Source organism: Pinus tabuliformis, chromosome 2_2, assembly GCF_031772625.1.
Source record: "Pinus tabuliformis cultivar Carrire ecotype Pingquan chromosome 2_2, CPIR1, whole genome shotgun sequence".
NCBI classification, from domain to species: domain Eukaryota; kingdom Viridiplantae; phylum Streptophyta; class Pinopsida; order Pinales; family Pinaceae; genus Pinus; species Pinus tabuliformis.
Window position 1 is genome coordinate 969,497,069 of NC_142300.1, and position 23,651 is coordinate 969,520,719.

A 23,651-nucleotide genomic window follows, 5' to 3' on the forward strand; every position below is an offset into this window, starting at 1 on the left:
TGCCCCTCGCTGCAAACTAATCACTGATTCGACTTTTCTTAGCAAACCTCGCTCTAGAAAATCGAATCACTGATCACTCTAATGTGTTCTACAACTAACCCTCAAGCTTCTTCGTATACTTTTCCTATTGGTCCTTCAACGACTGACATTACATCTCTAATCAACGGTTAAAATTAGATTTGGCTTGATCCATGTCTTTTGGAACCTTCTAAATTCCCCACTGTAGAAAATCGAATAACTGGTCACTCTGCTGTGTTCTCCAACTGACGCTCAAGCCTCCTCTTATACTTTTCTTATTGGTCCTTCAAAATCCGAGATTATATCTCTAATCAACGACTAAGATTAGATTTAGCTTGATCCATTCTTTTGAAACCTTCTAACCCAGTTTTATATTAATTCTCATTAATATTTTATTTTTCCTAGTTTAGACTTAAGAACTCCATTAAAAATTTTAATTATTTTATTATCTCCCAAACCGAGTAGAATCTGCCCAAACCGGGTAGAATCTACGCAAACCATTTTTGAGTCTTGGAGATCTCAAGTGTTTTAGCCTCTCCATCAATTTTCATGGCTAAAGCACATCCGATGCTACCCCAAATCAACACTATATCTCTATTTCACCCTCAAAACATACACACTCTCTAACTTATATATTTGTATTTGTCTCTGTGTGTCTCTTTTTTCTTCCCTCTCTCAACCTTCCATTTTGTGTCTATCATATTTGATTGCTTGCACTAAATGCATTGGTTTCAGTGTAGATATTGATTTCTAACCACATTTGATCGTTTGCACTAGATGCATTGGTTTTAGTGTAGATGTCGATTCTCAATCCTATTTAATACCTTACATTAGATGCATTGGTTTCAGTGTAGATGTCGATTCTCAATCCTATTTAATACCTTACAGTAGATGCATTGGTTTCAGTGTAGATATTGATTTCAAATGCTATATGATCACTTGCACTAGATGCATTGATTTCAGTGTAGATGTCGATTTCTAATTCTAGTTAATACCTTAAATTAGAGGCATTGCTTTCAGTGTAGATGTTGATTTCTACTCTTATTTGATTGCTTGCACTGGATGCATTGGTTTCAGTATAGATAATGATTTCTAATCATATTTTATTACTTGCAGTATATACATTGATTTTAGTATAGATGTTGATTTCTAATCCTATTTGATTGTTTGCACTACATGCATTGATTTTAGTGTAGATGTTGATTTCTAAAAAAAAATGTTGTTTGCACTGCATGCATTGATTTCAGTGTAAATGTTGATTTTTTATTTGATGCAACTACATGTATGACGTACATTAATTTCAAAGTAATTAGATTAATAGTGTGCATCGATTTCAGTGTATGCACATCTTTGCCCCCTCCATTTATATCTCTATCTCCCATTATCTCTCTATCCCACCCCCCAAACATACACTCTCTCTCCATATCTATCTATCTCTCCCCCTCTCTCTCTCTCCCTTTTCCACTCCCTCTCTCTCTCTTCCCCTTCTCTCTCTATAACACTTCTCTCTCTTTTTCCCTCTCTCCCCCTTCCCTATCTTTGCCTCTCTCTTATTCTCTTCCCCCTCCATCTATATCTCTATCATTCAACATTGTTACATTGTCACTTTGCACTTAAAATATTTATTTCAGCATTCAAGTTACTAAGAGTTTGTCTCACCCCAACAAACTGAAGTAACTAAGCAAAAATAAAATTAAGTTGACCAAATTAATCTTAGACGTATTTGGCATATATAAAATTATCAAAATAATTAAATGTTCAACAAATTTTGTATGACCGCACACCACTAAAACCAACCTAGATCTATCTCAACCCCGGATCTATCAAGCACCAAGAGGGATTAAATCTCTCGAGACGCAAACATTTCCTCAAGTTTTGCACTCAAAAATGAGGTTTGCATCTCGAGAGCTTTGATCCCTCTCGACGCTTGATAGATCCAAGGTTTAGATAAATCTAGGCTAGTTACAAAATTTCTTATATTTTAACTCTTCATTGTGAGAGAAATGTGTAATTTATTTCATTCTTGATATGAAGTTGATATATAACATTTTTAAAAAATATTAATAATAAATAAAAAAAGGTTGAAAGTAAAATTAGAAATCAAATATTTTGATATGTCTGTTAGTAAAATTCAATGTGTATAAGAGAGATAGAGCAACATACATATTGTGTTTTTTAAAATATTAATATAACACACTCATATATATATTTGTTAATTAAGGTATCTTCGATGCTTAGGAGGAAGGAATGGAAACCTCCCCACCCAAGTTCAATTCCACAAATGACATGACAAATGGTGACAATATTGATAGTATATGTTTAATCCTCATATGAAATATATAGTTTTTATTTTGAAAAAAAAAATATATATATATATATATATTTTCAACTTCCGAATCACCATATTCAATATGTATTGAAAAAATGATGGGGGGTATGTATTGAAAAGAAAAGTAGGTAGACATTTTAATGTGAAAACATGTGAATCATAAATAATGATATTATGCATATATTATAAAAATCAAAATGATCTCATTATTACTTTAAAGTTTTTAAACTAATTACTTGTAAATTTAAAATATGTTGTTTGCGATACACCTAATTGTGATGCACCTAACTAGAGAGGACACATAAAATATAAATCAAACAATTAAAGTAGGAAATAATAAGCATATTATATTCAGTAAATCTAAATATGTGTGTGCGGTTTTTCGGAGACAGTACATTTTCCCAACCTACTTCTACTTGCCATCAAAAATAGTAATACCGTATCCAACCAATTAAATTTGGCAAATCTTCATTTATTTGAGACTGTTTCTTGTTCTTTAGTTTGATGTTTATTCAAATAAAGAAGAAACATAACAACCCACAATCAAACTAATGTTTAATTGAAAAAATAATCAATCTGTCAAGCCATTATAGTTAAGCGGGGCATTTAAGAAATGCAATACATTTGGCCAACCTACTACCACCTATCATATTAAATGAAAAATTGCCAGTTGACCTTGATGGCTCCCAACTACGGACAGAACAAGTCTCCAGCGTATTTTCTGAAGATGATTCTAGATGTCAACGTCAACCTCTTTAAGATGAACTTGGATGATCAGGAATCTTCATAGATTAAAGAGGTAAGGAACCATATGTTAAGACCAAACAAATTTTCCCCTTGCAGAGTGACTTGACAACAAATTCATGAGATCGAAACAAGATGGTTTAGGAGGTATCAAGATATTTAGAAAAAACATTCTTCCTTTCAGACATGAGTGTTTAGGTGATTGGTCTTCAGTAATAGTTTAGCAGTTAAAGATAGGTTCCATCACTCTAATCTCACATGTTTCTTGTGGCAGTAACTTTTAAGCATGTTAGGCAGAGCTACAAAGTTGCCAGAGCCTTCTGGGCCACAGATTGTAGTCGGGTATACCAATCCCTCTGCTGCCCCCTTTCTTGGAAAGGGGTGCTTTCTGGGCACAAATGGATGGCCCAAGAAAGCTATCAGATTGACAGGCATCTTCCTTCTATGTTGAAGGCAACATCGTGCGACCTTTAATAGGGTGACTAATACGTTTCATTGAAATAAGTAACAACTTTGGATCAAAGTTGGTTGTTGCGATCTGAACCAAGACTGGCATTATTAGAAAAGATTCCCTTGAGATCAGAGCCAACTCTCGTCATCTATGTTGGGGAGTGGTAACTTCTATGGTCACGATCACAGGTCAACTCCCTGATGTATAATTCTTAATATGTCCTTTACCATTCAGTAATAAAATATATGACACATTTTCCAAAAGGGAGCGGGGGGCAAGTTTTCATTCAGTAACTTGGGAGAATAAGGAAACTGTTTCATAAGAATAAAGAAGATGATTAGGACCAGCGAAATTCGAAGCCAGTAAACATGCAAACCAATTCTTGGAGGATGCTCTAAAGTTTAAAGAAATGCCTTCTAACAGAATCATGTATACTATATAGTAACACCAACACAGAAGCAAAGAACTTTATATTAGGAAAACACATATGTTCCATAAAGAAGATAGCAAATTTATCTGTGCAACAAAGCATCCAAGACCTACAACAATTGCTACATTTAATCAAAAGAAATTCCATTTAAAGAACCTGAAGGCCAAAGGAGGAAGTTCTATGAATGGGGAGTCAGAAGGTTATACTGAATGGTTTATTTCATGCAGATATGATAAGTGTGTTCAGTTGCATTAGTGAAATAGAAAGGATAGTTATCAAGTTATGTTTACTATGCAATCAGTGCCCACCTTCCAATGTAAGAAGACTTCCAATTTTTTACCAGGAACTTTTAAATGCAGATAAACTTTGGCAATAGACAACACTTTATCAGGAACTTCATAATTTTAATGTAAACTAAAACTTAGTCAGGCTTGATTCAATAAGTGCAAGCTGACGTAGCTAATACAAATAGAAATGCTGTAATGTATTTTAGGGATATAACTACTTCTAGAATAGCATTACATTGATAATTACAAAGTGGGCACTTGGTATTTCAAAATACTTGTTTAGTATTTATGAAACAATGAACCACGACAAATGCTTTGGCATACCTTTGAGAAAAATGTACATGATTCATTGAGTTAGGAAGACTGCACATATGCAGAAGTAAATGGTCCTGCCTTCCTGCTTGTTAAGGCAGGTCTCATTTGAATGATGGCAGATTCATTGGCCCCAGCCTTCAGGGCCAACCTCCCAGCTTCTAAGAAACGAGCGACTGCATCCTCTACATAATTATTTGCTTGTTTCACTGTCATATGTTTCCCAAACTCAGAATAGTTTTTGAGCATGTCATCCCCAATCAACTGTGCAGCAAGTATAACAAGCTCCTCCTGAAACTCTGAAATCTCCTTGTCTTCATTTGTTACAGTAGGCCTCAATGACTTTATTGGATCCGGAAGTGTTTCTGCACAAAGTGGTTGCTATTGTTAGCTCTTCTATGGTATATATAGGGGAATCCAACAAATTTCTCCAAGAACCAAAGAAAGGAATCAATCCTGCCACCAACATTCTCAAATGAGGAAATGCTAAGGACGCAGAGACATTTTCTGATGCACAAAAATTATTGTATCACAGGGAGAATAAGTGAAATCCAAATCATGATGGCCCCTAGAAGCCCTAGTTGCCAAATCACAGGCATCAGGTTCTACATACACAAAGTCATTCATGTAATGGTAATGGTCTCTGGAACCTGGTAAAATTACCCATTATCTGCATGGTTAGAAGTTTCGAACTTCGAACACAGTGCTTGCTTTGCCACTAAGACAAATTCTACATTATTCATGATGATCTTTGATACGCAGATCAAATCATCACTGTACATGTGCATATTATGCATGTTTCTGAGTGAATAAGTATGCAAAAAAAGATTTCACAAACAAGTTTGTATTAAAGTTTGAGAAGCATGCAGAACTAAATGTACAACTTGCAGCCAATTACATCTACAATATGTAAACCATAAGAATAGTTGCAAAGAATTGAAAACATATGTTATTGTGCATAGGCAAATGAGACAGGAATAAAAACAAATCTTAAATCCCAACTATAATCAAGTAGGATCAACGGAAAAGCATCCCTTCATGAAGAGTCTTTGGAAATACCCTTAACATATAGCTTGAGCATATGTCCAAACAGACCTTGTTTATAATGCGTTGTCTAGAAAGCAATTATAATCAAATAAGAACTATGAAAATTGTATTTTCACTGACACTTTCTTTGGAAAGACCTCTAACATATAGCTTGACTGTATGCCCAACCAGATCTTATCCAAAGTTGATTAACTAGGAAAGCATTGACAAATTTAAAATATTACATGAGCCAATAAATGGAAGCATGCCATATAATAATTTCCATAAAAGAAAGGTTGTGAAAATCAATTTGACAACATGAAATGGAAGGAACATTTATTCAGACATAAGAAATTTAATCGATACATCCTTGGCTTAGAAGTATTAACAGTACCAATCAAGAAGCTATGAATATTGTATTCAATACCAAGTTGTTTATCCCCAGTAAGAGATAAAGGTAGTGAGAGATATATGGAGATAAAGGTAGTGACAGATATATGGCATTTGTCCCAAAAGGACGGGAAAGAATATTCATCCTCTTGTTTATTACTTAAGTTATAAAGACGTTCTCATCTAACCAATGGTCTTCAAGTCAGCATAAGAGATAACTTGTCTATGTGAACATTGCTTGCTACGTATTCATGTTTATGACATTCATATGAAACAGAACATGAGCCTCTACCTCGACAAGAACCCAACATATACCATGGTCCAAAAGACTTTCCAAGCCTGATTTCTCAGCAACTTGCAAGATAACAGTGTCATGCAACCATCATCTCACAACCTGCACTGACTTGAACTATCAGTAATCTATTTTAGGAAAGGTGGAAACCAATTGAATTCTAGAAGTCACTTGAGAATCTTTTTGTAAACCAGAGACCTGAGGATCTCATCATTCATAGGACCTGGACCTCCCATCCTTTTGAACTACACTTCTGAAATCCTCATTCATACAACAGACCAAAAGGTACAGGCAAAGCTCAATTGTTTGATGGGGTTTTGAAAGCCCTTGACTCAATATTTGTCTCTGTTCCAAACTGTGACATATATTATTCTTGCTTCTCAAATGCTGGAGTAAAGAGGGTTGTGAGAAAACCACTTTGAAATTTGATATGGTAAATTTTCAATATTAGGCGCATGAAATGTAATTATATATAAAACTTTGTAATAATGGACAAAACAGAGTGACCATAAAACATTAAAGAAATTTTGAGGTCTACAATGGGTCTCCTAAAGAATATTATAAAATAATAGTGAAAATAATAAAATAAGATTAGATTACCTCATCAAGTTTTCAAGGGAAAAAAAAAAGAAGAAAAACAAGAAAGAACACAAAAATAAAAAAATAAACACAACGAAGAAAAAAATAAAAATTAAAAATTAAAAAATTAAAAAATAAAAATAAAAATTCCAACTTATCTCCCTATGATTTTACTCAAATTTCGAGCGGGAGTACTCTTTCAATACGAAATTTAATTTTGCAATCATGTTTTTCATATATTTCACAGTTTTCGTGTAGTAGGGTCCATCAAAAATATGCAACATGGGTACTCCTTGGATGCAAAATTAAATTTCGCATCCAATGACTGCTTTCGCTTGAAATATGAGTAAAATTGTATGGGGATAAGTTGAAAACGCAGTTTTTTTATTTTTTTATCTTTTTACCTTTTTACTCCAAATGTGAATCATATTAAACCCTATTGGTTCTTATAAAGTTGATTTTGTTCTACATTTTTATTTTGAGGCCCATTTTTTTACCTCAAAATTTCTCTAATGTGAGGCTGTATCTAAATCCTTGGGAGCAGTGCAGAGCAAACTAGGAATGGAATAAAAAATGAAGCTCTGATACTAACTGATATGTCCCAAGTATGACAAGATGATGAACACAAGAAGATATCTAGAGGAAATGAAAATAAATTGGACTAAGGAGTTGAATTTAGAATGAAAAGGAACATCCTTTATAGACAACGAACATTTCATGTGTGATCTATGGCATCCATAATTGTCCATTGTTTAAGACACTAATCCAATTCTTACAAGGCATTTAGGAATCCACAAAATACAAACATAATCGCTGTTACATAGGAGTTAAAAATCCATGCCAAGGGAATTACAAAACCACATGGACACGTAAAGATGAAATACTCTAGTATATAATGTGTACTATAAAATCAAAGATTATAAAAACAATAATATTTACAAGGATGAAAAGCACCAGTCAATTGGGCTTATCTCCAGTGGTTGGGAGAAATGATTATTATCCTCCCCACCCAGGTTCAAATCCCACAGGTTACATGATGAGCTTTGTTGTAATGGCTTCAAGCCTTCTTGAGTCTGAGCAATCCCTCCAGGACTGAGATATGTATATTCCTCATATGGAATGTAAAGATATTTCTTGTGGGAAAGAAAGGACGAATAGCACCAATGTTAGGTCTCTTCCTGTTGCTTGGTTGCTGTGTCTCCACCAGCATGACACACTTTGCTGGTTCTATGCAACAATGAGGAACCAGCAACACTGGTTGGAACCTCTGTGTGGAAAAGTATATATAGGCAGAGGTTGAGGCTGTTTTCATCCCTAGCCAGTTTCAATTTTTTGACTTCATTTCTGTTTCTTAAGTTATTGAAACTTGAAAGTACTTTTAGGTAGCTGACTGTATTTTTTCCAGAATTAGAATAGTTGTCATTTTCATGTGTTTTTTGTTCTAGGAGAGAACTGATCCCTGGGAGGTTGCACATGAATTTATGTGCTAATTACTCCAGATATTGGGTTCTCATATCTATGCCACCTCCTCCAGCTAATGTGGGCAGAGTGCAGACTATCCTAGGTTAAATATAGGAATTGGGATTACCTCTAGATTAACGGTTTCTAAATTTGTAAAACTCTTCCCTTCTTCATCTATAAAAGAACCAGAGTGAGTGATTGTATTCATTCAATTTTTGTGACAAAGGTAGTGATTGGCACATACGGTTTTGAGCTAAAGCATTACAATTCATCCAGTCAATAAAATACAGATGCAGGTTTGAGAGTTCAAATTTGTGTACTTGCTGTTCATATTTTCAGAGTGGTGTGTTTGTAGTTTACAGCAATCAGAATTTACTGTTTTGCTTGATGATTAGGTTTTAAGTTTCATGCATCTTAGGGTTTAAAATTCTCAGTGCAGAATCTGCTTGTCATGATCTGAAATTTAACATGGTAACAAAGCACATTCACTGAAATCAGAGTACCCATGCATGGAGAGATCAGTTCACTATGAGAAGGGCTTGTTGGAGGGTTTCAACTTTCATCTGGTATGACACCCACGTGCCTTCAGTGTTTGAAGAAATATAGACCTGAGATAAGTTGTAAGGTGCCATCCAGCGTGCAGATGCTATTGGAGGACGTTGATCCATTGGATTGCTCAGCTGGTGTGACACCCACATGTCTTCAGTGTTTGAAGAAATATGGACCTGAGATAAGTTGTAAGGTGCCATCCAGTGTGCAGATGCTATTGGAGGAGGTTGATCTATTGGATTCCAGGAAGCAATCCCTACAGATCCTACTGATCCCAAAGATTTGGCCAGGCATAATATGAAGGCAGCCAAGGCAAAGCAAATCATTCTAGATTCAGTGAAAGACAATCTAATCCCTCACGTCAGGGAGAATAAATCAACTAAGAAGATGTTTGATACCTTTATCGCTCTATACTAAGTAAGAAAATCAACCAGAAAATGCCATTGAAGAACAAGCTCACCAGCACTCACACGAGTGACACATATATGGTGGCCAGCTACGTTATAAAGATCATTGAGTTGAGAGATCAACTTGCTATGGGGATGAAAATGGAGGATAAGGAATTGGTAACCATTGTACTAAATAGATTCCATTCATTCTAGGAAGTGTTTGTTGAGGTTGTTTGTGCTTGGGGAAGCTTCTTGCCTTTCAAAGGCCTTGGGATGATATCAACCAGGAGGACACCAAACTAGATATTGTTTCATCCAGAGTGGAAAGGAATTAAGAAAGAAGGCCCTGAAAAGGGTTAAAAGGGAAAGAAAAGAGGTTCAGGTTCTTCAAACTAGGAGAATAAAGCCTTGAGCCACATTAAGTGTTTCAAGTGTCATAAGATGGGCCACTATGCTTCTCAAGTCATGTGAAGTGTTTCAGGTGTTATAAGATGGGCCACTATGCTTCTTGTTGTTCTAGGAAGAAGGGTAAGAATAATCAACAATAGCAAAAGTAGCTTGCAGGGAGCACTGAAGCTTCTGCAGGTGTTAATGCGTAAGCATCCAAAGTTTAGACAGCCTTCTCCATAGTTTCGTGCCCTTCCCATTAACACCATCTTTAAAGTAGGGTGGCATGTTCACAATGAAGTATCTAGACACGTTAACTTCAACAACAAGGCTTTTGGCAAACTTTGGGAGCAAGACACTGGCATACAGGTGGAGTTGGGAGATGATGCCACATATCCAGTGACAAGAATAGGCTCTGTCTCTTTCTATACATTGTGTTAGGTGATGTTCTTGAGCTTGATGACAATTTTTGCATGCATAGTTTGACAAAAAATCTACTCTCAATTTCAGCCATGACAAATCTTAGGTGTGTGGTTGAGTTCGATGATCAACAAGACATTATTAGAGATCACAACAAGGACCCTATAAGTTTTGGATAGAAGTATGCAAGAGGGATTACTTAACAAGTTGCTAGCTAATCTAATCAAACAAGGAGTTTTAGTAGCATAACAATGATAATTCGTGTGAGCTTTGGCACAAAATATTTGGTCACTTGCACTACCGTGCATTACCTCTCTTGAAGATCATGGTGCAAGGATTGTTGGACTTCAAGATAGAAAAGGTGGAGGTGCACAAGAAATGTACCGTCGACAAGCATGCCAAGATTACTTACCAAAGCGACAAGCATATAGATTAAAAGTAAATCTTGACTTGATCCATTCAGATGTGTCACTGTGTGTGCACTGTGGACCCCTGTCTTCAGCTTCTTTGATAGAAAGATCTAATATATTTATTCCATTGACAATTTCTCTACAAAAACTTGGATTTACTCTATGAAGACAAGGGATGAGGTTACTTCCTCAGAGGCACATCAGATGTTGAAGACCATTTCCTAAGAGTCAGGATTCAGAAGGGAGCAGTGGCTCTGAGTATGTTACTTCAGATTCACACATTGCAGATACTTTGAAGAAGCACATGGCAAAGGAGAAGTTTGAGATGTTGGGTGTGAGATGGGGCCTGACAGGAAACACCTTCCTCACAAAGAGTGAGTATTAGATTTTTTTCTCTTGCCTGGTAGGTGTGCCTCAACCAGCATTGCACACTTCTGCTGGTTCTGTGCACAGATTGAGGGGCACAGCATCAGTAGCAGGAGTCCCTACAAGAGGCAGTAAATATATGCAGAAGTTAGGCTGTTTTCAGCCTTAGCCATTTTCTATTTTCTAATCTTGATTTTCCGTTTTTTATAAAAAAACTTGTGCAGATAGTTCACTAAGTTTTTCCAAAAACTGAATAGTTGCCTTTTTAATGTGTTTTTCTATTCTAGGAGAGTGCTGCACTAATCCCTAGGAGGTTGCACATGCTTGTATGTATTAATTACTCCAGCAGTTAGGCATTCCTATCTAGGAAACTTCCTCCAGCTATTCTGGGCACACTATCCTACACTAAATTTAGGGTTTTGGGTTACCTCTAAATTTTAGGTTTCTAAATATGTTGAACCCTTGCCTTATTTATCTATAAAATAAGGCAGACAGGTGTCACTGAATGATTCGATGATATTGCAAGGTTCTCGTTCTGAGATTTATGACCAACTATAAGTGGTTCGCATCTTAGCATTCACGAAATTAGAATAGTAGTTCCAATCAGCGTACTTGAATGCTGTATATATTGTTGAAAATACTATTGTAGATGGTTATATTATTTTCTATTGCACCTACAAATATATGAGTGGGATGTAGTTTAAGCATTAAATGCACTATGTAAGTTAAGATGATAGCCATGCAGGGACAAGGTTGGACTGCAATAAATTTCCTAGAATTCTTCCTTGTAAAGCTCAAACAGATCGGAAAATTTCACTAACTTAACAAATAAAATACATAAATTTTGTATAGAATTTCCTAGTTTAATCCAGACAAAGGTAATGAATTTTAAAACTATAAATTTTTGGAATGATGATCTTCGTTCTCCTTTTGATAGTGGAATAAATTGAGCTCTCAAGGTAACAATGTCTAAGCTTGGATGATACAAGTTCGCATGTATATTCTCAAAATTCTTATAACTTTTAGTAAGGATGAATCCATTCATTGACCATAATTATCATGTCATTTCCTTCTCATGATTGATTGATGGATCATTCCCTGTAGTAGAAAAAACCTTCCTTGCTTTTTGCACATGGCTGTAAGTGTTTTTCCCAATGTTCCACCAAATTTCCGGGACAGCAGGGCGTGTGGGAGCACTCTAAAATTTTAAGAAAGTTCAGGGGGCATGGGGGGACATTGGGGTATATCTATATATCTACATGTATGTGTATTATAAACATGATTCAAATTCAAATTCAATAATGAAATACATTGATTCATACATCATAAATGATTGAATGAAATAGAAATACTAAATATTGTATACATTGATTTCAATTCATCATTCATTATTCTAGAATATGATTAATACTTAGAAAAATGGTGGATACTAAAGTCTGAAGACTGGAATAGTAAATTTACTCAATCTCAAAAATAGTAAAGAGTGACGGGTCGAAGACTCAATCTAATGTCATCAGTGTCTATAGTCAAGACTCAAAAGTTAAAACTGAAAATGGACAATGGACAATGAACCAATGTTATCAGAACAGACTGATCATCAAAGCAGTCGGCCCCAAAACCAGGTACGGGTAAAAAAATCGGACCAGAAAACCAGTCGACCAAAAAATACATAAATATTCTAACTTTGAAAAAAAGTACATAAATATTCATGTGCATTTATATGATTCCAAATGATTATACACAAATATGGAAAGTTTCCCATATATATATCTAGGGTGCATATAACCAAAAGAGCACCAAGTGTAATCCATCTTTGAACCAAAAGTCCATCAACAAAGAGGCTCTAGATGGCCTCTTTAGTCCAAAAAATCATGCTACAACAAATACCTACATATCATCAAAATAATTGCCTATATTGGGACCCTCATCATCAATATCACCCTCTAAGCATTGAAATAAGATTGAAAAAGCTTAACATGTCAAATCAAGATTTTGTTTTCAGTGATGGGTACATTTTTACTAGGGTCGTGATAGAGGAGTTCAACAATCAATGCCACCAACTTCGAGGTACATAAAGGGCTTGGTGTTCTTAATTGAAAGCCATTTCCATACCCTATACATGATAGAATCCAATGGAAATGATGCAATCCCCCCAATCCTGAAATCGTAAAAACTGGTAAGTCTGTTGGATTTTGAGCAGGATCTAAAATTTTACTTTCTCCATATGAAATCCAATGAGATTGCCACTCTCAAACATCCTAAAACAATTAATGGCATTGGTAATGTTAAATATTTAAGGAAAAATATGAAAATTATTTTACTTTAGGAATTTAATGTTAGTACTAATTACATAGCATTAGTAGGGTCCTAGGGTTGAATATTAGGCTTCCCCACACATAAATAACTGTTTTTAGGCAAATTTCAGGGCGTAAACAGAGATGTCCCCCTTTTTTTGAGGGGGGATGCCCACAACCACCCCTTTTGGTAAAACACATCCCCCACATTGGAGGAACGTTTCCCCCTATGTTTCCTTGAGTTTCCACGAAAGGGGGACATGAGAAATGTTTCCCTAGGCGCCGCTCCATCCCAGGAGCATGGGAGATGCAGGGAGTGCGCCACCCACCTTGGGGGACACATCCCCATTGAAAACTTTTTTTCACATTCAATCTTCATATAATTATAATGAATATTTTATTGAGTTTTAAACTCAGTAATGCTCGTATTAGTAACTTACTGGAGTTCTAATTTGAATTTCCTCACAAACTATTCCCATTCTTACCAGCCATCCTTACAATCTACCCCACTCATTGACAGTCAATACACTAAGCATAGAATTTGCTGCGCGTATGTCCCTTTTCCTCACCAAATGATTAACAAGAAAATTTGTTTCTGATCCATTCGCTCACATTGGAACATCATCTTCAGACGACTCTTCCAATGTTTAGAAACAAAGTAAAGGTTTGCATCAACATTTAATTGATGTCAACAATGACAACAATAATGACTAATGCTAATAATGAGTAATCCTATTCATTGTCTGAAAGATGCATAAACCTGTATGGGACTACTTTAATGTCTACAAAACATTAGATAAAAATACAACTTGTAATATACTTGTCCAATGCTTACATGCACTAAAAAAGTAACACAAACCTGGACAATCAGTCCGTGGCGTATCTCTAATGTGAAAATAGCTTTCGAAAGTGCCAGCCCAAGCATCTCTCCTTGTTAAGAAGTCTGCCTTAAGATTGAAAAGTTTCTTTACTGTTGCAGGCACAGATGAATGTTCATAGTGTGAATGTGGAGTAGGCCCATTTGGTTCATGGATGACTGCAAATGAAACAAAAAGGAATGATGATCAATATAGTTCAACTACCAATGGGAAAGTCATTAAAAGGTACTGCACGAATAAGTCCATTGCATCCTCTGAAATAGAAAAAATGGAAATAAACACAATTGTCCTTCTTTCAAGAAATATACTTGTCTTTCTTCACTTGCAAAACTCTTTTTATGCTTATAGACCACAGAATACAAGCATGTATTTAACAAAATATCCACAAGAAAAAGAGGTGGTAGTAAAAATAGCACATTGCAATGTGCATATATGATGGACAGCGTTGAATCTCAAATTAATTAAGAAAGTGAATAAGAAATCAACTGAATACATTTTATAGTAAGTAGTCAACAGGAAGGCTGCTTATGTGAAATTCTTTCCCACTGGTTATTTACTAGACATACCCAGAACTAGAAGCAATAGAACAGACCAGCTGACTTTGCATGCAAAGAAGTTGCGTTTTATTTGTACAATTCATCACAAGAAAAACTCAGAAGACATGAAGCTCAAATGTCAGCACATAGTAAACCATGTATTGTAAATTTGTACGTGAACACTTGCATAACAGCTTATGCATAGAATTGTTAACATTTAATAATTTGTTCCCAAGCTAGTAATAAATTTATTATAGATCAAATAAGTTAATAAAAGAATACAATCAATAGAGACTGGTAAACCCAAAGGTTGGCTATCTAAAATAGTCCCCTATTGATTGTGGAGAGACACGAAATGACACCTGATAAAAGGAAAAGCATCACTGGAACAAACTATAACTTTGTTTTGTACCTTGGAGTCCAATGATTTTTCCAACAGAGACAACCATGAACTATCCCATCTTAAAGAGGAACAAATACTAAATAGTTATGCATAAGAAGAGAATATGATATTTCTGCATTCTTTTCTTAACTACCAAGGAATGTTTTAGATGTGCCTGTCGACATCAATTGTCTCCATCCAACAGGAATCCTGTTTCCAAGAAAGACAAGCATTGGACCACAAACATATTGCTTTCCTTTTCAGATTATATTTCGGGCATGGGCACTTGGTTGCTTCTTGCCCTGAGGCAAATGCTTTTAATGCAAAAAAGGCAGAGGAATTGCAACCCTCCTTGTGAAAGTACTTTATGATTGACCACCATTGCGTGGAACTAATCAAGAATGAAGAGGATTTTCATCCCATTTTTACTGCAAATGACCTGCTCCTTCACTTTAATGGGATCAGTGATGCCATTGTTCAGCCTTCCTACCTATCTGCCCCACTGAGGGGCAGAAGATAAAGGTCAAAACAAATAGTTTGAACCCTCTTGATTTATTCAAAAAAGGGGGCAGGCAAGACATCTATTGATGAGACAAATGAGAGGAATCCAGTTCCTTCAGTCAAGCCTCCTGATGAATGCAATTACAGTTTCCAGAGATTCCAGCAATTTCAGGGCAGTATGCTTTGGAGACTTCAGAGAAAGGTTGGATTCAAATTTGAAAGAAGGAGAAGACAAGTAACTTGTCAGACTATAAGATCCTTCAATCTGGAACCAGACGCAGGAAGTCCCTCCTTGAGCCCTATAAATTAACCAAGCTAGTACCAAATGTTATATTTTTTTTGTAGCTATTGGCTTAAGTATCAGCAGTCAGTCAAATTTATAGCAGATTTCTAGAAGAGCTAGTCCAGGGGGTCAATAGTTGAAAATCCGACCCTAGATTTGACTTACGCAGTATAGGGGTCAATTGTTCAATATCAGACCCTGCACCAGATAAGCTCAGCAGTATGTATAGTATAATCTCTTCAAATTTGCTTCAATGGGAAATTTTATTTATTTACCCAAAAATAAAAATGAAAAAGGACTTTTTGTTGCCATCAGTCTGGCACCAAATGAATCTGATATTTTCTTTTCTGGACCCTTGGTGATATTTTCGCTGACAAAATGTTTGCATACCTCAATAATTTATATATAATAATGTGTGCCCAGAAAATATCACCGAGGGTCCAGAAAAGGAGATATCAGCAACATCAGAAAATATCAGCAAAATTAAAGAAATATAAAAGTATTAAAAGACAAAAAAAAATGGTGGGCGGGTGATATTTTTGTTTTTGTTACAAGAATAACACGATATTTTCAGGGATAAAAATATCATGACATTTTCAGGCAATATTAGCATTGTCATGAAAAAAATCAGAAAATCACAAAGATTGCAACACCAGGATGATGTTATTGCCAGAGATTCCAGCAATTTCAGGGCTGTATGCTTTGGAGACTTCAGAGAAAGGTTGGATTCAAATTTGAAAGAAAGAGAAGAAGAGTAACTTGTCAGACTATAAGATCCTTCAATCTGGAACCAGAAACAGGAAGTCCCTCCTTGAGCCCTATAAATTAACCAAGCTAGTACCAAATGTTATATTTTTTTTGTAGCTATTGGCTGAAGTATCAGCAGTCAATCAAATTTATAGCAGATTTCTAGAAGAGCTAGTCCAGGGGGTCAATAGTTGAAAATCCGACCCTAGATTTGACTTATGCAGTATAGGGGTCAATTGTTCAATATCAGACCCTGCACCAGATAAGCTCAGCAGTATGTATGGTATAATCTCTTCAAATTTGCTTCAATGGGAAATTTTATTAATTTACCCAAAAATAAAAATGAAAAAGAACTTTTTGTTGCCATCAGTCTAGTCTTCATTTACTGGCACTAAATGAATCTGATATTTTCTTTTCTGGACCCTCGGTGATATTTTTGCCGACACAATGTTTGCATACCTCAATAATTTATATATAATAATGTGTGTCCAGAAAATATCACCGAGGGTCCAGAAAAGGAGATATCAGCAACATCGAGAAAATATCAGCAAAATTAAAGAAATATAAAAGTATTAAAAGATACAAAAAAAAATGGTGGGTGGGTGATATTTTTGTTTTTGTCACAAGAATACCACGATATTTTCAGGGATAAAAATATCATGACATTTTCAGGCAATATTAGCGTTGTCATGAAAAAAATCAGAAAATCGCGAAGATTGCAACACCAGGATGATGTTATTGTATAAATATATGTGCATATAATATATAGATATTTCTTCTATTCAATAAAATAATAAATCTTAAGTAATAAGAATGCATATAGTTTTCTCAGGCACATTATTAATAAACATTTCTCCTGATGATGATTGCCATCCACTGAGACCAACTTCGGTCTATTGGACCTATAGATAATTCCTGGGGAATTGATTGGTTCAACATTTTGTTTCTATGGTCAAAAAGATTAGAGAGAAAGTTTCCTGGACCTCTTTGGTTTTCATGAGTTAGCAAGTTATGAAGATTGGTAGCATTACAAATATTTTGAAATGGAGAGCTAATGTGTACATAGGCATGCCGCATGGCATTCTAAGATAAAGTGTTTTTCATCCTCTACTTTCTTAGTATCACAAAAAAATTATTCTTTCTTCCTAAGGTGTTTTATATTTTGTCCGATAGCCAGTTTGACTATGAAGGTCGTGAGAGTTTGTTCTTGATTTAGCAATGTCAATTTTCTTTCTTAAGCTAGCTATAGTAGAAAGATATTTTTGATCTTCTAAGTTGGGTTAATCATTAATGATCTACTTAAGGTACTTTATCTCATTTTCTTGTTCTCAAAATTAAGGAAACAACATGTTCATAGTGTTTCTCTGTTCGATGTTTCTAATAATGCATCTACTATAATTTCTCTATTTTGCTAAGATTTTAAATGTGCTGTTTCTGAAAAATTACTGATTTTGGAGACCGTACCCATTTCCTTGTTTTAGGTGTAACTTAAATTACAATTTGAAAGAAGTTGAAGTTCCTCTACTGCAACTTTGCTCCTTAAGGTTTAAGTGCTGGAACTTCCTCTGCTAGAAGACACTAATCATCTAACTCGGGCACCAAAAGTCTAGGCTTTATGAATATTTAAAACACTTCTCAGTCAACGCTAGGGTCTGACCTTATTATTTGTTATACTGCATGCATTTAGTCTCCCATGGACCATATGTATAACTGCCCTAGTGGCCAGAACAATAGGTAACATGTTCCCTCATGCAAGGTGCTTACCGTGCCATTGATACCTGTTTACCGTTCACATGGAACTTTTTCTCCAATTGTAATAAAACGTGTGGCACTGAAATTTATGAGACCATTTTTCTATGTTTCTCACTAACTTGACACCTTAGTGCTACAAGCCTACAACATTGACTTGATGAAGTTCATACCTGCCCCACAGCATCCATCCCAACCTTCAAGAGATGGTTCTACCGAGTCAGACTGGTCTCACAAGAAAAAATTGTGAGATGGTTCTACCGAGTCAGACTGGTCTCACAAGAAAAAATTGTGGACCCATAGTTCCCCGCTTCAACTATCTTATTTGACTACCCTGGGTACACCTTGCTATTCATTTAGAAGTTCCTTTTTCTGTTTCACGAGTGATGAGACTAGGTCTAGAGTACATATTTCTGTTCTTAGATTTGGTTCTTCTTAGATTTGGTTACTATAGTCAAATAATTGGTTTTCGAGTAGGAGCTATCCATGCCCTCGCCCACTTCACATGCAAATATAAAACAGACAGGTTCCCTGGGGTGACAGAGTTCCCATCATCAAGTATAGTGAACCTGTGAACTGAGGGAACAGTTAGTGTGTGCAACTAATGTGACTTCACCAAAACTTAACCGGTTATCAATGTTAAATACTGTGTGTTTATACTGATTATTTTCCATTAAGTGTCCAAAAACATCAGTTTTCTGGGTATACTTTCTGTTGTTGGTTGGAAATTGTTTCCAGTATTAAAAAAAACATGTTCTGATGTTTCACAAATTGCAGCATAATAGGAACCTAATAAATATTATATAAACATTTTTGTAACCACTATCAGAAAAATTTAAACAGGGCCGGGAAAAACAGGCATTGTCCCACTTGGGATCTGATTGAAAGCAAGTCATAAAACAATGACTGTTGAAGGTGATTTCCAATTCCTATTCTAAAAACAAATTATGACATAAACATACCAATGAGGTATTTTGGGCACCTGATTTGCTGACCACGAGTTTCAACATGCTTTGCTGTAAGAAAATATCTAACACATAAATAAGTCTGTATGAGTTATAGGTTATTAGTTGAAAGGAAGCATTAATATCATGATAAGGCTATTCACTGGAGAATAATTAGTAAAGTCCTAATGTGATTAGGTTGTCCAAGTGTCAAGTTAAGAGACACCTGTCACATGAAAGGTTAAGTAGAGATGAAGAGTGATTTGACACAAACCCTAAGGATGTAGGTTAAGAAACCTACAATACAGAATAAGTCAATTATGGAGATTGAAAAAAGGATGACTCTGTAACCTGTTCAAACTTCGATGTGCCGCATAGAAATCTCAGGAATACAAGAGTAACATAGATTCATGTTAAGTTTTAACCTCGGATCTTTTAAGCACTCAGAGGGGTCAAAAAAATCTCAAGTGCAAATCAGGGTTAGGATAGATTTACGATAATTTATTATGTTATGATATTTAGTTAAAATAAGTTAAAAAGTCTGTTTTTTCATTTTAGTTCATTAGCAATACCCATGGACATGGAGATCTCTTGCACCCGTTACAGCCACCTCCCTTCTTTTGGTGCAATTACTTTCGTTTCTTTATCTCTCTGTGCTTGTGTCTGAATATATTTGTAGTGCATCCTAAATTTCTCAGGACATGCATACCAAATTAATTCTACATGGTATCATAACTAATCCTGCATTCGCCTTTCTGAAAGCGGCCAAAACAAGAAGGCGTACTTATCTGCTATATCCAGATTCGTATACCATGCAGCTCTGCTAAGAAAGATTCCAAAGAACTTGCAAACAAAATAAAAGATAAGGCCAGAGACATACCTGTTCCTTTTTCAATCCAAGGAGATATCAAAATGGTTGGCACGCGAACTCCAAGCCGATCGAAGGTAAAGTAGTAAGGCTCAGGACCAATTATACCATCCGGATTGGGCACATGGGTAACTGGAGTCGGTACATGATCAAAGAATCCTCCATGCTCATCATAAGTGATGAGAAACATCATTTCATTCCACTGAGGACTGGCTCTTAGCGTTTCATACACTTCTTTCACAAATTTCTGTCCCTCGGCCACATCATGAGAAGGGTGATCGTCATTGGCAGGTAAAAGGTGGACATCAAAGTATCTTTGCTCAATCACAACATAGTTGGGCAGAATGCCCAGCTTGGCATGCAATTTGAATGAGGCCATATAATCATGAAACTTTAACACATGTTTCAGCCTTCTAAGGGACTTGAAAAACAGAGTTGCAGGGATGTTCTGATAATAAATACCAAACGATAGTCCTGCTTCTTCAAGAGAATCAAAAATGGTATCCTGTGGGAATCCTTTCATCAAAGCCTTCTTGACATTGCTGCACGCACCATGAGAAGTTGCAGAATGGACATAAAATCTATTGGGCTGTGTTGAAGTGGGCACAGAAGCAAACCACCTATCAAATAACGCAAATTCGGTGGCAAGGGTGGAATAGACAGGCAGATCCTCCGGCCTAAACCCCCTCATCACATGCGTTGACATGCCCTCACTCATGTTTTCCGCTTGTTGGGCAAATCCATTCATGGGGGCTGGCCTTGCTGAGGTATCCTCTGACCCAAAAATCTGCTCCCTTATGGCCTGAAAGCTGTGGCCTGGATCAGGGTCAACATACTCTGAACCATCACTGAAGTTGATTATTGGGGAATCCTCATCCGTGGTGGACAAAGGATTGGATTCCTTGCCTGTAACACCATCTATCTCATCGTTCCAGGATTTCAGCCACCCCAACATATGATCAAATGACCTATTCTCCATCACCAACACCACAATTGTCTTAATAGGTCCATTGATTTTGTGCTTGTGAGGGCCGAAACCAAGACCCAGACAAGGAAACAGTACCAAATGTAAAATAAAAGCTTGCAATAGAATCCTCTGAAAATCCATTTTGCCCATAATTCAAGCCACTTTCTGCAATCTAATGGCCTGTATTCCTCACTCTATATAACAATATTCCAGCACCAGGCCTGCTCGGGCTAATTCAACGAACTGGGTGTCTAAATATCTCAAAAGTTTGAAAAAGTGGAGCCAAGAAAGGAATACTTGGCTGCTCGGTAGCCAACCAATACAGGTGTGGCTGAACTCGACTACTCTAACCACAATCTTAACCTACAATGCAATTCAATTGGAGACTTAAGTTGGATGTTGAAGTCACAACCTTCTGTTCGAAAGACGTGTAAAGTTCGCCAAGGTTCCGATGCTTTCGAGCACAGAGCACTGTGAGAACGGTGCACCTTGACATTGACGGAAGTGTGCATTGCAATCATAGATAACTTTCATTTTTTCCTATTTTAAATATATACGCGTGTGTATCCTGTGATGTATTTCTACCGCACTCGTATAAGTGCCCTCCCCTCCCTGCTTTGCAGGGGCATATTAATGGCTTTTAAAGCTCACTTTCCATGGATGGCGATGTTTTATTAGATATTTTTAGTACGTTGGTTTTGGTTTTGTATAGAATTCTTAAACAAGATTGGAAAATGCTAAGGGATAAGATTAAGGGTGGAAATATTATTTTAAAATATATCAATGATTAAAAATAGTTTAGGTTATTAATAATAAAGGAAGTTATATTGGAATCTAATATTAGATTTATTTTGAGTGGTTAAAAGGAATGATTGGGATCGATTTAATTTATTTTGAGTGGTTAAAAGGAATAATTGGGACCGATTTTTTTTATCGATGATATGATGGACATTGATGTAATCTTGATGGACGTTGTTATTGAAAATAAATAGCCCATTTAGGACTAGAATAGGTATATTTTTATTATAGAATATAAAGTTATATTGGGATTTTGTAATCTAAAATTATTTTGAAATTTAAAGATATATGATTGGGAATCTTTTAAAGAGGAAGTTAAATTGTAATTTAAAGATATATAAATGGAAATCTTTTGTATAGGAAGTTAAATAATATGTAATCTTATTTATGAGATTAAGGTTAAATGTCATTGAAAGTAATTTTAGTGATGACCACAAAAAAAATACTTAATTTTATTGGTAATTAGTAACGTTGAAACCATTTTTTAGCTCAAAGTAAGATTAAAAGTGATTTTGATTAGTTGAGGGCTTACCCTCCTCGAATGCAAGGAAACCAATTAATGGCCCAAGAACCAAAAAAAGTTTGCAAAAGTGAAACTCTAAGCCCTTACCGAGAGTAGTGGGTTATTTCAAGTGGCATGGTTTTCCACTAAGAATAATACGGATGAGTTAATTTGTATTAGTTGATAGCAACTTATCTTCATTATAGGTTGACAATTGAGTTGTGATGGGTTTTGCCACCTTTGAAAAAAAGAATACAATTGGATAAGTGATAAATTAAAGGTCACGTTCTCAAGTCAATGTACACTATGTTGATTATCTTTTACTTCCAATGCTCTAACACTAATAGGAATCTCTCGCATGATCAGCATCCAACCTCACATGATGGAGCTACAAGGCTCATAAACTTAATGAATGCAATGGTCTCATGGTAATTGTGCATTTCTTTGCAACATTAAAAGGTAGAAGTGCTTCTCCATAGCAACGTGTCTTTGCCAAGGAGCCCCCTTCTTCTTGAACTTCTTCATCGTTACTAGCCATCTTGTTGGAATGACTTCTTCTAGTGATTTTCTTCTTCTTTAACCTTCTTTTATGTTTGGTTTTTCATTGGATGTGCTTTCCCCTTCCCCTTATGATATCTTAGGAAAACCCATAAGTTCAAACTTAAATGATTTCTTATTCTTTTCTCTTTCTTGAAAGTGTCAAAACTTATCATAATTCAGTGATCAACTAGCAATTAGAAATGTCGTCATTAATTGTCGACCTTTAACTTTTAATGAACATTAATATTAAAATTTAAATTAATTAAAACAAGTTTTAAGTTTTTGAAAAATTAAACAAAAACTATTCACAATGTAAATGTTCTCTCAATAAACTTAGTTTGTAAACCATTTTAATTTACTTTCGATACACTTGATAAGAATAAAATTTTACTATTAACTGATTTATAAAGAAGTTTATAATTATAATCATAATTAAGAAATATAATAATTGTACAAGTCAATGATGGCTTCTGAATTTGTATCTCGGGGGATGGAAATGGGATGATATTAATAGAGGATGCACAAGCTGGTAGCAAAGGATTGTAGTAGAGTTTTGGTCATTGGATTGTGAGTTTTGGCAAGTGATCTCCCCTAATTATCTTTTTTATTTCCTAGATTTGGTCATTAGATTGTGAACTTTGGCAAGTGACTCTCCTAATTATTTTTTTTATTTCCTAGATTTGGCATACGAATGTCATTCTCTAGAAATCACAAATCATATTAAAGTTACCATAAATCTATGACATCAAAAACTTCTAAAAAACAATCATACACTATAAAAGAGAATAAACCAAATATGAAACTTTTATAGGGTATTGTCAA

The 23,651-nt window shown here is 35.5% G+C and overlaps 1 protein-coding gene across 1 annotated transcript; it reads right to left on the minus strand.

Moving 5' to 3' along the window:
- Window positions 1-4,355: 4,355 nt before the first annotated feature.
- LOC149196463 (non-specific phospholipase C1-like) lies at window positions 4,356-21,451 on the minus strand. The gene is made up of 3 exons (XM_089405571.1): window positions 20,035-21,451; window positions 13,994-14,170; window positions 4,356-4,936 (listed from the first exon to the last, which is right to left on the minus strand). The coding sequence occupies exons 1-3, from the start codon at window positions 21,137-21,139 to the stop codon at window positions 4,614-4,616; spliced, it is 1,605 nt and encodes a 534-aa protein (XP_089261697.1). The 5' UTR covers window positions 21,140-21,451; the 3' UTR covers window positions 4,356-4,613.
- Between the last annotated feature and the right edge of the window lie 2,200 nt (window positions 21,452-23,651).